Source organism: Nematolebias whitei, chromosome 8 (assembly GCF_014905685.2).
Source record: "Nematolebias whitei isolate Nwh7 chromosome 8, NemWhi1, whole genome shotgun sequence".
Taxonomy (NCBI): Eukaryota; Metazoa; Chordata; class Actinopteri; order Cyprinodontiformes; family Rivulidae; genus Nematolebias; species Nematolebias whitei.
Window position 1 is genome coordinate 42,726,929 of NC_056505.1, and position 13,101 is coordinate 42,740,029.

Sequence of the window (13,101 nt, forward strand, 5' to 3'; positions counted from 1 at the left end):
TGGGTATAGATTGACATAAAAGCATTAAAATAATCATTTCTATATCAGAAAGGAAGATGTAAGATTTCTAGTTTATTATCAAGAGTTATTATAATAGCAGATTAGTTATTATAATATTGTGTAGCAATAACCAAGTACAGTAAAAAGAAAATAATTTACCCACTCAGGCAAAAAGCTGTCATAAATAAACTAATAGCAGATCGGCCATGAAGGATAACATTTAAGGCAGTTAACACAATTTAATCAAGCCATCAGATGTGCCCCACAAACGCTTCATCCCACAACATTTCCATATCAACACATAAAATCCCATAAACCCCATAAATAAAAAAACAAGTTGATCAAACTTTCAGTCCAACTGTCCTCTTTGAAGGAAAGTTTGTTTTGAAGGAGGATGAGGGAAACGCCCACTTAATTTAGGTGTCTACACACCGAAATAAAAACGATCTCACCAGATTTAAATGTCCATGGGCTTTAGCATGCCTCTGCTGAAGTTCTGGGTAAGAAAGAATGATAATCCACTGTGATCCAAACTCAGGGTGAAGAATAAGCTGCAGGTAATCCAGGGCAACGGCCTCACGCCAGAACCTCCTCGGAAGCGCACCCAAGAAAAAGAAAAAAACCCCGCCGTCACTTCTAAAACCACATCAAAAGCCCAACCCAGCCCACCCATCAAGCACACCATTTTGACCTGGCCCAGTCGCCAAAAATCGCAGCTCTAATTCTGGATGTCAACAACAAACTGGTTGATCCACTATTGCCCCTTTTGCACTGCCCCTAATCAGCCCCACTCTGCTCAGCCCTTCACACCCCGACTCAGCCTGGCTCAGCTCAGCCTGGATTTGCACCTGCACTTTAGGACCAATTCTGGAGGCGTGTCCAGAATCCAAGTCCTGCTAATGAGAGTTCTGCTATGAGTTACTCAAAGCAGTCTGCTCGTCAGATAAATAATATTAAATTATTATTTTTATATATGAATGTTTCTGTTAACTTATTTTATATGTGAATATTTCTGTTCAGTGCCCTGACACGACTTCTGTTGTGACTTGGCGCTGTATAAATAAACTGAACTGAATTAAATCTGATTAACCAAATTCTACAAAAACATTTATATTTAAATCTAAAAAAGTTAAGTCTGGTCCTCTGGACGTTCAAAAAACAAAACAAAACAAAAAAAAATGTAGAAATGTTTCATCTTTCATCCGAAAGACTTCAGTCTGAGGTGCTGTATTCGGCTCATAGCCATTTATATAAGACTGAGCTGAATACAGCTCAGACTGAATAAGTCTTTTGGATGAAAGACGAAACGTTTCTACGTTTTTTTTTTGTTTGTTTTTTGAACGTCCAGAGGACCAGACTTAACTTTTTTTTAGATGTTTCTACCTGGATTATTGAGCATGCATCAGGATATGTATATTTAAAATTATATATTTTTCTTCATCATTTGATGTATTTGCACTCATTGTGCTTTTGTTTCATGTCTACAGATTATTTTTTTCTTGTATACAGATTATTTTTTCTTGTATACAGATTATTTTTAGCTTTGAATTAAAGTTTAGCTTTGATTTAAAGCTTTAATTTAAAGTGTAATTCTTGTTTTGTGATTTGTACATCTGGGGGTTAGAAGAATGTTGAACCAAAGGCTGTATCTCTTCTTTAAACATGTTTGAGGGAAATATTCCTGAGAGATCCAATAATTTTGTCTTTTTAAAATGTTTCAGTTGAATTGACTTTAATTAACAGATTATTTAATAATGTAGTAGTAAGGGTTATTTAATAGTTAAAATTCGTTATGAATTTTATTTTGAAGGGGCACCACTCTCAGCTCTGAGAGAACATCTGAAGGACTGAAAATCAATTCAGATTATTATTTAATTACCTCGAATTACCCTTTTACACCATGAGTTTTTTTATATGAAGGATTCAGATGTCATAAGTAAAACACACACGCTTTAGTACAATTTTGTGATGTTTATTTGAATATACATGATAAACAACTGTTTGCAATAATTTCTGACATTTAAAATGAAGGCTTTGGTCCCAGCTGGGGTTAGATGGAAATTAAATGACCGTCAAAATTACTGGTTAGCATGGATTAACAGATAAATGAAATTATTCTATATGCTTAATCAAACCAGAAACAAGATGCAATGTGAAAAATTTTGTTATTTCATCAGGGCAGATTAATTATGAAGTTTTACTAAAAGAAATACGTTTTATCGTTCACTATTTAAAATTTGGTCTGAAATTTAAAGAAAAATAATTACTGAACTGAGTTAAACTAATTTGGTTAAAAATCTAAATTCTTGAACACCAGAGTCAACCGTCAGAGTACAGGTCAGCTTTCTTACCAGTAGGGGTTGAACGAGTATATAATTTTTAAACTCGACATTAACATAATAAAACCCGAGTAGAACTCGAGTATTTGATAACGTCATAGATCTCAAGATACAAAAATAAATAAATAAATAAAACCGAAATAAAAGGTAATTATTTACAAAAAAATGACCAACAAAACACTGGGAGCATATATTATGCTCCTACCATTTATCATACTGCAAATAAGTCACAGGAAAAACTAAACTATTAGTTATTATTATTAAACTGCAAACGTGAAGAAACGTGCAGCACATCAGAAACGAAACTTAAAACAGTGGATGGGCGGTGGATTGGACCCGGTGTTACACCATATTCTGTGACCTGCAACAGTGCAACACCGCCCCCTACGGTCATACGGTGGTCACATAATATGACGTCACTACAGTTACTCAACATTACATTTTTAACCTCGATAGAGGTCCTAGCAATCGATGTGTAGATTACTCGAGTACTCTGTTAATGCCTTACTTACCAGAAGTCGTCTTCGCAGGCCGCCAAAGATACCAGATGTTAGACTCTTTCTGCTCAGATGGTCTGGTGATGTGAAGTTGGAAATTTCTTCACATTCCTGACATCAAGCCGATGAGTTTGTCACTGGCTCTAGTGGTCAGCCTGAGCGTCTTCTGGAGTTCTGGACAGTTGTGGTTAACTCTTTGATGAAAACTGCAGGTGTTTTGATTGCTGAAAAGGATTCTATCAAACTTTGCCCAAAGTTGAAGCTAATTTTCTCCTTGGAAGTCTTCAGAAGGTTGTGTCTTAGAGCTTGTATCGCCTCCTCGGGAGGGGTTCATCACTTCATCATCATTTCTCTTCATCCTCTTCTGAGAGGTCGTCCTCTCTTGTAAACAAATGACCACACCTCTGATTTGAAAGAGGTGGTAGATTTGAACCAATCCAAATGAAAGGGCTGAACTTTTATCTACTCAATAAAGTATTATTTTAATCTGCTCTGTTGAAAAAGTCATCAAATAAAATCATTTAAGACACTTATCAACTTTAAATGAGGTTATCCAATACAAACACTTTATCAACCTTATAAACAGAAAACAAGTTTGTAAACTTTTGGCCTACACAGGTTATTGTCAGCTGTAAGGGAACAACAAGGCAGTTATTTAGTTATACCCAATTAAACACTTAGTTCATTACAAAAACAGTATGACTTCTTCTAAAATGTGAATAAAAAGTCTGTCTGTTTTCTTGCATGCTAGAAATGGGACCTAAGTGTCAAAGTTGGAATTCCTTTGAACAGCGAAGCGTTCTGTTATTTATGATTGTTGATGGGATAGTCTGAGGGAGGCTGGTATAAGTGGGTACCAGGTCATCCTGGAGTGATGTGTGTTAACTCAAACATCCATTTTGTGGGGTTCACAGAAAGGGTGTTCCAATATTATTCAGATTTATGGATCCTTGGGTTGTCTTACCAACCATAAAAGTCTTCTTTTGACACTTTCCAGAGTTAGAAATGCTGAAAACAAACTTTAAACTGTCCCAGGTTCTGAAGTGGGGGTGCGGTGGGATGTCTCAGTTGTTCAAAGGATGAAGAGTTTTTTTCTATTTCAGAAACATCTTTACAGAATGAACTGCTCTGTCACAGAAATAAAAGGTCTGTTACAAAATGACATTCAGGGACGCAGGTATATCTCTACAATAAATTCAAAGGGAAAACAGGATTTCACGATAAAGCCGGCACTGTTTATTTATTTTTAATCTTCACTGATAAAAAAAAACGTATTTTATACATATAATGTTAAAAAAAAAAAAAAAAAAACGTTTTCACCCCCCCCCACCCCCCACCCACCGTCCCTCCATCCCAGTCCCCCCGCCTGCCAGGGCTCGAATCCGGCCTTTGTGAGCAGGTGAGGCCAGGGCTTGGGGTTTGGCCTCGCGGGCTTCAACATCTTGGCAGCTTGTATGATCCTCTGCGGTGACACCACTTGCTCGATTTTTTATAGTTGGTCACCAAACACAAAATACACCTGGACTTCAGAATTAAACACGGCGTTGTCATTATTGTTTTTAAAATCTTAAAAATGGATCCAGCCGCTGCTCCGCATCCAGAGGAATTGCAAATCGCGGCTCAGTGAAAAGTTTCTGAGATCCAGTGATTCCTCCCCCTGACCAATCAGAGTCCTGCATTCACGTTTCGGTCCGGACTCAGCTCGACTGAGCTCGCTCGGTCCCACCAGAGAAGCAGGGACGAAAAGAGATCCTGAATCAGCTAAATATACTAGCTAAAGGGCTGGTGCAAAAGGGTTCTTTCTGTGGCAGGCTGCCCAGAATTAGGGCTTATTAGGGGCAGCGCAAAAGGGGCATATGAGGAGGTGCCGTTTATAAGACTGAGTTTGTTGCAGCACCTCAGACTGAAGAAGTCTTTTGGATAAAAGATAAAACGTTTCTACAAGAAGACTCCGTCCAGAGGACCTGACTGAACTTTGTCAGATTTTTTACTTGGATTATTGAACATGAATCAGGATATTTGTAACATCTAGTTTCCTGGCTGAATAAAAAGAATCTCATATCTTATGCAGTGAAGCACATTAAATGGTAAATGGACTGTACTTATATAGCGCCTTTCTATCTTATTTCAAGATACTCAAAGCGCTTTACACTACAATCTGTGCCCTCATTTACCCATTCATACAGCACTCTACTAGATCTCTACAAAGCTCATTGAACAAATCATTCTAATGAGACTAATCAGTGCTTTAGATCACATTCATACACTGATGGGACACAGATCAGAGGCTATGAGGGATTCAGTGTCTTGCCCAGGGACACTTCAGCATGTGACTGCTGGTGGATTCGAACCCCCAATTCTCGCATTGGAGGACGACTGCTCTAACCACTCAGCCATAGCCGCCCAAATTAAAGTTTAACAGAAGCATCAGTTTAACAGTAAAATAACATTTTCCCATCAGATAACTGAAATATGAAAAGAACCATAAATCTAAACAAGTTATATGTATTTTGACACAATATGCATCTATAATAAAATGTCACTATTTGTTCTCCAAGAACTGAGATAAATCAGTATTAACAGCGATCTGTCACACAGTTAAGTAGTTGGAACCATCTTCAGCAGCAAAACAAAAAGAAAACTTTTGATGACAATGTTTTTAAGGCCACTGAGGCCCCAACGTGTCATTTCAATCAGATTAGGTCTGCACTTAGTAACTTTGAGATTAGATACTGTTTTTATGCTTTCTTTATTGTAATTTAGTTGTCTGTTTTCAAAACAAGATAGTTTAAAACAATATAGACAGAAAGTAAACATGTTCGGTTTATTCTGAATTTACAGTCTTTCAAGAGAGAAACAATCATCTGTAGTTACTTCATTCATTCAGCTGGTTGTAATTTGTACTAACTTCCAGTAGATGTCACTAAACACACCTGAAGCTTTTAAATGATCAAATTTTCAAATGTTATGTGGAAAAGAAAAATAAAACATGAAAACCAGACAGAAACAGTTAATTGAATCCCTGCTGAAACCTTCTACTTTTCGCCTATCTGTCTTTGGTCCAGCTCTCATAATGTTTTACTTCTTTCTCTTCTCATCATTCTGTCTGACTCATCATCATTCGTTTCTATTACGTTTCATGCTTTTCATTTCTGTCTTTTCTGTGTTTGTTACTTTTTGTTCTTCCTCCATATATCATATTTTGGTGGATGTTTGTCCTTCTCTCCTCTTGGGCTGGCCTGTCCTTTCCTTTCTTTTGTCTCATACATATTTTGCTCATCTTCTGTTATTTCAAATTGCTTGTTCAATTTTCATCTAGGGTAGTGGTTGGGTTAAAGGCAGCCCAACGGCCCTAATCTCCACTTCTAGCACACCAAGCTGTGGACGTCGGCAGCTCCCACAGACCCCACTCACCCCACGGCCCGGGATGGCATACAGGACTGCATATTCCTCCCCAGTGCATCTTGTGTCCAGCCAGGCCTCTCTGAGTCCCGGCAGACTGAGTCGTGGCCTGTCAGACCATAACGCCCTTCGTCACTGTGGTTCCCATCATTTCCCTTGCCCTGTCACTCGGATCAGCTCAGAACCCTTTCTGGGCCAGGGCTACGGTGAGACCTTGAGCAACCCTTATGGCAGCTTCCAGGACCGGTTGGATGTCTTCCAGGATGTGGCGTCACTGTCCCCAAGTTCCAGTGCTGAATGCTCATCGCGGACCACACTGCCACGCATGATGGGAGCCCTACTTCCAACTCTTGGTGTAGACCCTGGTGTACTCAACGGGTACAACCTAAGCATTGGGGGAAGCACCAGCCCAGGCTCTGGCAATAGAGCACTGAGGTAAAGGAGGTAGAGACAGATTAGGGGTGCTAGCATGGCTTTGAAACAACCTATTTAATCTATTTTTTAAGAAATTTTGATGAGTTTTATCATCTTCAGTGGCTTTAGTTTACATTGTCACTTTCTGTTTAAATGCTATATTTTATTTGAAATCAAAGAGTAAAGGGCAGGACAAACATCTGGACATGTAGAGTGCTTTAAATTGGTCAAAGCAAAACAAAACAATGAAATGTGATGAGGGATGTGCTTTCTACAGACCATGTAGCATTATAAAATAAAAATAACATTTTTTCCAATCTAGGATATCTCATTGTGGCTGTTTAAGGTTTGTTTTAGACTTGAGTGTTTTGTTGACACCACCATATTGACCCTCCAAAATTACAGTCCAAACGCTGATCTGCTGGGTCGTGTATAAATCCTCCTCTACCTGGAAGGATGCTCCATCCATTTGTTTCTGTCAGAAAATGGTTCTACAGTTCTACATATGCTCATTTACAATTTCTTAGGTGGATTGTGACCAGTGATGGATTTTTGGCTATGAGCTTGATAATAAAAAGTAAACCAGTATCACTTTTATTATTTTTTTTAGCAAATTAAACAATTGCCTTATTCCATATTAAGTATATTCAGCAGCAGAAGTGTTTATTCATGGTCTTGTTTGCCCTACTTTGGTATGCAGCTGTCACTAATCACCAGCTAATTTTTTATGTTGTACTTTTTTGTCTTAATCACTACATAATCCATTTTCCATCCATCCATTATCTTTACCCGTTTATTCCATTTTGGGTCACGGGGGTCGCTGGTGCCCATGTCCAGCAATCACTGTGCGAGGGGCGGGGTACACCCTGGACGGGTCGCAAGTCCATCACAGGGCCACATAGAGACAAATGAGACAAACAACCATTCATTCTCTCACTCACACCTAGGGACAATTTAGAGTTACCAATCAGCCTAACATGCATGTTTTTGGACTGTGGGAGGAAACCGGAGCACCCGGAGAAAACCCACGCATGCACGGCGAGAACATGCAAACTCCACCCAGAAAGGCCCTTGGACCGGGGTTTGAACCAGATACCTGCTCGCTGAGAGGCAGCAGCTCTACCAGTTGTGCCACCGTGCTGCCCCACATAATCCATTTTACAAAATTACAAACAACAGCAATCTTGGTGTTAGAAGAAAGATCTTCATTAAGATTAACCACCACCTTCCAACATCAGTAGAGAGGAGAGGGATGCACTCACCACTCTTAGCAAGGACAAAAACATCATCATTCTCCCAGCAGACAAAGGAAGGTGCACAGTGATTTTGAATCAGAAAGACTATCATGAGAAAGTTATGACACTCCTTAATGACTTAAACACTTATGAACCTCTGAAAAGAGATCCAGGAAGTGGTTACAAGAAAAAGTTAATAGATTGCCTGAAAATTTTGGAGCAGGACAAGGCTATTGACCGTTTTCTGTACCACAGACTGTACCCAGGGGAGGCCACACCTAGTCTGTATGGTTTACCTAAAATCCACAAACAAGGTGTACCTTTAAGACCAATTAGGTCTTAGGTATGATTAACTCTGTCACTTACAATGTTTCCACATATCTGGCGTCTGTACTCATCCCTTTAGTTGGCAGCTCAGAACACCACATACAGAACACCATGGACTTTGTGGATAAGATGAGGGATGTCATCATGGAGACTGATGAAACAATGGTCTCTTTTGATGTCACATCACTCTTTACGTGCATTCCTGTTGATGATGCAGTAGAGGTGGTCAGTTTAAAATTAAAATCAGACACCACTCTGAGCAGCAGGACCACGCTTTCCACAGAACATCTGTGTCAACTCTTGAAACTGTGCCTGCAGTCAACCTACTTCACATATGGGGAGCAATATTATAGGCAGAAACATGGGTGTGCTATGGGGTCTCCAGTTTCTCCTATTGTTGCCAACCTGTACATGGAGGAGGTAGAAAAGAGAGCCTTGACGTCCTTTTCAGGGACACCACCAAGTCATTGGTTCAGGTATGTTGACGACACCTGGGTTAAAATTAAATCTCAGGAAGTCCAACATTTTACTGACCACATCAACTCTGTGGATAAATACATCAAGTTCACACGAGAAGATGTAAAAAATGGCAGGTTGGCTTTCTTGGACTGTGAGGTCTCAGTCTCTGATAGACATTTGCAAACTGAGGTGTACCGCAAACCCACCCACGCAGACCAGTATTTGCAGTTTGACTCCCATCACCCTTTGGAGCACAAGTTAGGAGTCATCAGGACTCTGTATCACAGAGCAGACAGCGTCCCCACTAGCTCAGGAGCCAGGCAGAAGGAGAAATCCCACACAAGACAGGCTCTAGAGCAATGTGGATATCCTAACTGGGCCTTTTCGAAAGCAGAGAAGAAACCAAAACAGGACTCCAGTCAGCCAACAGGTGAAAAGGAGGAACCCAGACCAGTGGTCATTCCATATGTTGAGGGAGTATCAGAGAAACTGAGACGTTTATTTTCTAAACATAACGTCCCAGTGGCTTTTAAACCCCAAAATACATTACAGCAAAGACTGGTTCATCCCAAAGATCCAGTCCCCCGGCACAAACAGAGTAATGTTGTGTATGCTGTTCAGTGTCAGGAGGGCTGTGATCAGTCATACATCGGGGAAACAAAACAGCCACTGGCCCAGCACAGAAGATCAACTTCATCAGGCCAGGACTCTGCGGTCTTCACTCATCTCCAGGCCAGCGGTCACTCTTTCAGGGATGAAGATGTTCACATCCTGGACAGAGAGGAACGATGGTTTGAGAGAGGAGTAAAGGAGGCCATCTTTGTGAAAAGAAATCGTCCATCGTTAAACAGGGGTGGAGGCCTCCGGGTTCAACTGTCCCCCTCTTACAATGCTGTGATTGCTAGTATCACTCAGCCCTCTGTGAACAGTAAACAGCCATCAGTGTGCTAATGATCCATTGTTAGGCTGATGGTCCTTCTTGAGCATGTGATCAGCTGGTTTTGGTTGTCAGCAGCAAAACTGGTTGATCCACTCTGAGACGGTGCTATTTAAGAGACGGAGCTGAATACAGCTCCTCAGACTGAGGAAGTCTCTTGGATGAGAGACGAAACGTTTCTACATTTTTTGTTGATTTGCTTTGTTTTTTGTTTTTTTTTAATGTCCAGAGGACCAGATTTAACTTTTTTAGATTTTTCTACCTGGATTATTGAGCATGCATCAGGATATCTTCATTAAGACATCTCTAGTTAAACCTGACAATGCCAGCCTGTAATACCTCTTTGTTCGTCATCAGTCCATCATGACAGGAAATGCTGCCAAAAGAATTTTCTCTCACACATTCTATTTTCTCAAGCTCTTATCAAGAATGTGTGAGGACTTGTTGTAAAGTCAGACAAAATGACAGAAAGCAACAAAATATACTGAAAACAGCTCATGCGTTGTTTAGTTTTCTCTTGATGTAAATGAATTAACGGGAACACTGATCATTTTTGAAGTGAGTTCTGTCAAAATGTTCGAAGCTGATCAGCCATCAGAGTCAGAGTCAGAGTCAGAGTTTCTTTATTGTCATTCGCACCTCATGTGGTACATGTGGTGGAGCGAAATTGTGTACACAGGGTCCCAGTTACATCCAACAATAAAATGTCTAAGAAAAACAGTAATAACATCTAAGATATGAACTAAGAAAAACATCAACTAAATATACACTAAGCACTCATAACATAAAAATATTGAACATCAGCACAAACATGAACATGAGTCTGTGAGCAGATGTGCACGCATGAACACATCAACATTGAAACAGATCAGCAGCAACATGAAACAGATCAGCAGCAACATGATATGGTTTTTCACAGTGATTATTTTAGTTAGAGATTCATGAGTCTAACAGCCTCAGGGTAGAAGCTGTTCCTCAGTCTAGTGGTTCTACACTTAATGCTCCTCAACCTCCTTCCTGAGGGGAGTGGGGCAAAAAGTGTGTGTGCTGGGTGGGTGGGGTCCTTCATGATGCAGGTGGCCCTCTTCCTGCATCTGGAGGTGTAGATGTCTGTGATGGTGGGAGAAGACTGATTCCAACAGATTTCTGTGCAGCCTTCACCACACTCTGCAAAGCTTTTCTTTCTGCAGCTGTGCAGCCTCCATGCCACACGTTGATGCTGGAGCACAGGATGCTCTCCACTGCACACCTGTAGAAGGAGGTGAGGACTGAGCTTCCCAGACCAGCTCGCCTCAGCCGTCTGAGGAAGTAGAGTCTCTGATGAGCTTTCTTGATCAGGCTGGTGGTGTTGTTGCTCCAGCTGAGGTTGTCATTCATGTGTACACCCAAGTACTTGTAGCTGGAGACCACTTCCACCGCAGATCCTCTTATGTTCAGGGGGGTGTAGATGTTTTTGTTCCTTCTGAAGTCCACAATCATCTCCTTTGTCTTCTTCACATTGATGTGAAGGTTATTCTCTCTGCACCAGCTCTCCAGGTGTTCCACCTCTTGCCTGTAGCTGGACTCATCATTGTTTGTGATGCATCCCACCACCGCTGTATCATCTGCAAACTTTACAATGTGACAGCCTGGATGCGTAGCTGCACAATCATCAGTCATAGAGAACAGAGCATGAAGAAAAGGCTAGCTAAACAGATAAACTGTTTTATATCATTCACAGAAGATTAAATCATGTCATCTAGTTTCTTTTTGGGAGAAACGTTTCATCTTTCATCTGAAAGACTTCGTCAGTCTGAGGCCTTCCACCAAGATCTGTCTTATAAATAGCACCTCCTTAACGTGTTTCAAGCCAGCCCTCTGTGGAATTCCCAGAAACTGGCTTTACACGTGCAAAAAGGACCAGTTTCTGTGAAATTCACAGAGGCCTGGCTTTAAACACGTCAAGGAGGTGATCTTTACAAGACAGATCTTGGTGGCATGCCTCAAACTGATGAAGCCTTTCGGATAAAAGAAGAAACATTTCTCCCAAAAAGAAACAGTCCAGAACACTTTTTGTGATTCATCTACCTGGATGATTGAGCTTTAAACCATTTTTTTGTTGTTGTTGTTTTATATCATTGTTCAGGCTTATGAAACAACTCCATTTCTAAAATGACAAACCACTGTCAAAGAATGCTACATTAGCAAATATTAAACATTAGCATGTTTCTGTTTATGTTTAGTTTGTTACTGTTTTCTTAACCAAAGAACTTCCTTCAGCAGCATGGAACCGTGTCCATGGAGCAACTGGTTTCTGCTCGGCACACATGCATTGACATACATCAAACAGTGTTTTGCAACAGCATAGACGTTTATTAGCAAATGCAGCATTCTTTCAAACCAGTATGTCCTTGATAAAGCATTGTTTTAAAAAACTTGAAATATGATCTGGCTAGCCATTTAGTAGCCTGGACTTCTTTGTTTTCTCCAAATTCTGTACTCTTGTTAATGAAATCATGGTTGAGAGGGTACTGGCAACTGTTTGACTTAACTCACTTTAAAAATTACTTGACTGTCTTTTAAAATATAAACATTTATGTTTTATTGAATCTATGATACATGTGCACCTAAGACACTTGACCAGAAAACACGGGTCACAGGTCATTTAGCTGAGCTGAAGGCTCATGTCCAGCAGGAGAAAAATCCCATACTGTCTTTTCTGCACCGTCCCGTTTGGCTGTTGGATAAGATGTAGCCATGCTTTGTGAATGTAAACATGCTGCATGTCGGGCAGTGGTTAGTGATTCTCAGCATTTTTTGGATTCTCAGCAAGGTCTCAGGTTTGAAAAGTTCCTGTGGCCTTTCTGCAAAGAGTTACATGTTCATATCCCAGTACTCTGGGTTTCTTCCACAGACCAGAAACCTACCTTTTAGGGGAATTAGACATTCCAAATGGCCCTTAGGTGTGACTCAAGGCCGGATTAACCATATGGGCAACTGGGCAACTGCCCAGAGGCCCATGATCTCTAAGGGGCCCAAGGCAGTGAGGGCACAAGCAAAATATCTGGTTATCTCCTGCTTTACTTGGAGCTCTGCGCTGTACAGAGACTGCTGCATTTCCACTGCATTTGGACCGCCCCACCTCCTCTCTGCGCGGCTGCTGCAGCTCTCGTTTTTTTTTTTTTCAATAGGATCCTTGACGGTGCGACCTGTCAATCAACTCAGAAGGCGTGTCAGTAACTGACCAATCGACAACCTCAGTTTGTACTGAAGGTAAACGCCCCTTACCTGCTAACAAGCTCATCAGTTTTTTTTCCTTGAGAAACTTCTTGTTTTAATTAAAACAATAAGTTTGTATCTATTGTGAGATGATTTTAGCAGTTTTGCTGATTTTTAATCTACTTAATGAAAAATAGTACAACTTAAAATTGTTCGTCAAACTGGAAGGAAGGCTTATTATCCCTCCTCTTACTACAGTGAATGTGATACTTTGCTATAAGTACGACTATATT

General features: G+C 40.5%; 1 protein-coding gene across 1 annotated transcript in view; it reads left to right on the forward strand.

Moving 5' to 3' along the window:
• Positions 1–6,677, forward strand: part of cacna1ba (calcium channel, voltage-dependent, N type, alpha 1B subunit, a) — a 668,325-nt gene extending 661,648 nt beyond the window's left edge. The window contains exon 54 of the mRNA XM_037680745.1: positions 6,156–6,677. Coding sequence (XP_037536673.1) covers positions 6,156–6,677 — 522 coding nt within the window. The remainder of the gene's footprint in view (positions 1–6,155) is intronic.
• The last annotated feature ends 6,424 nt before the right edge of the window (positions 6,678–13,101 follow it).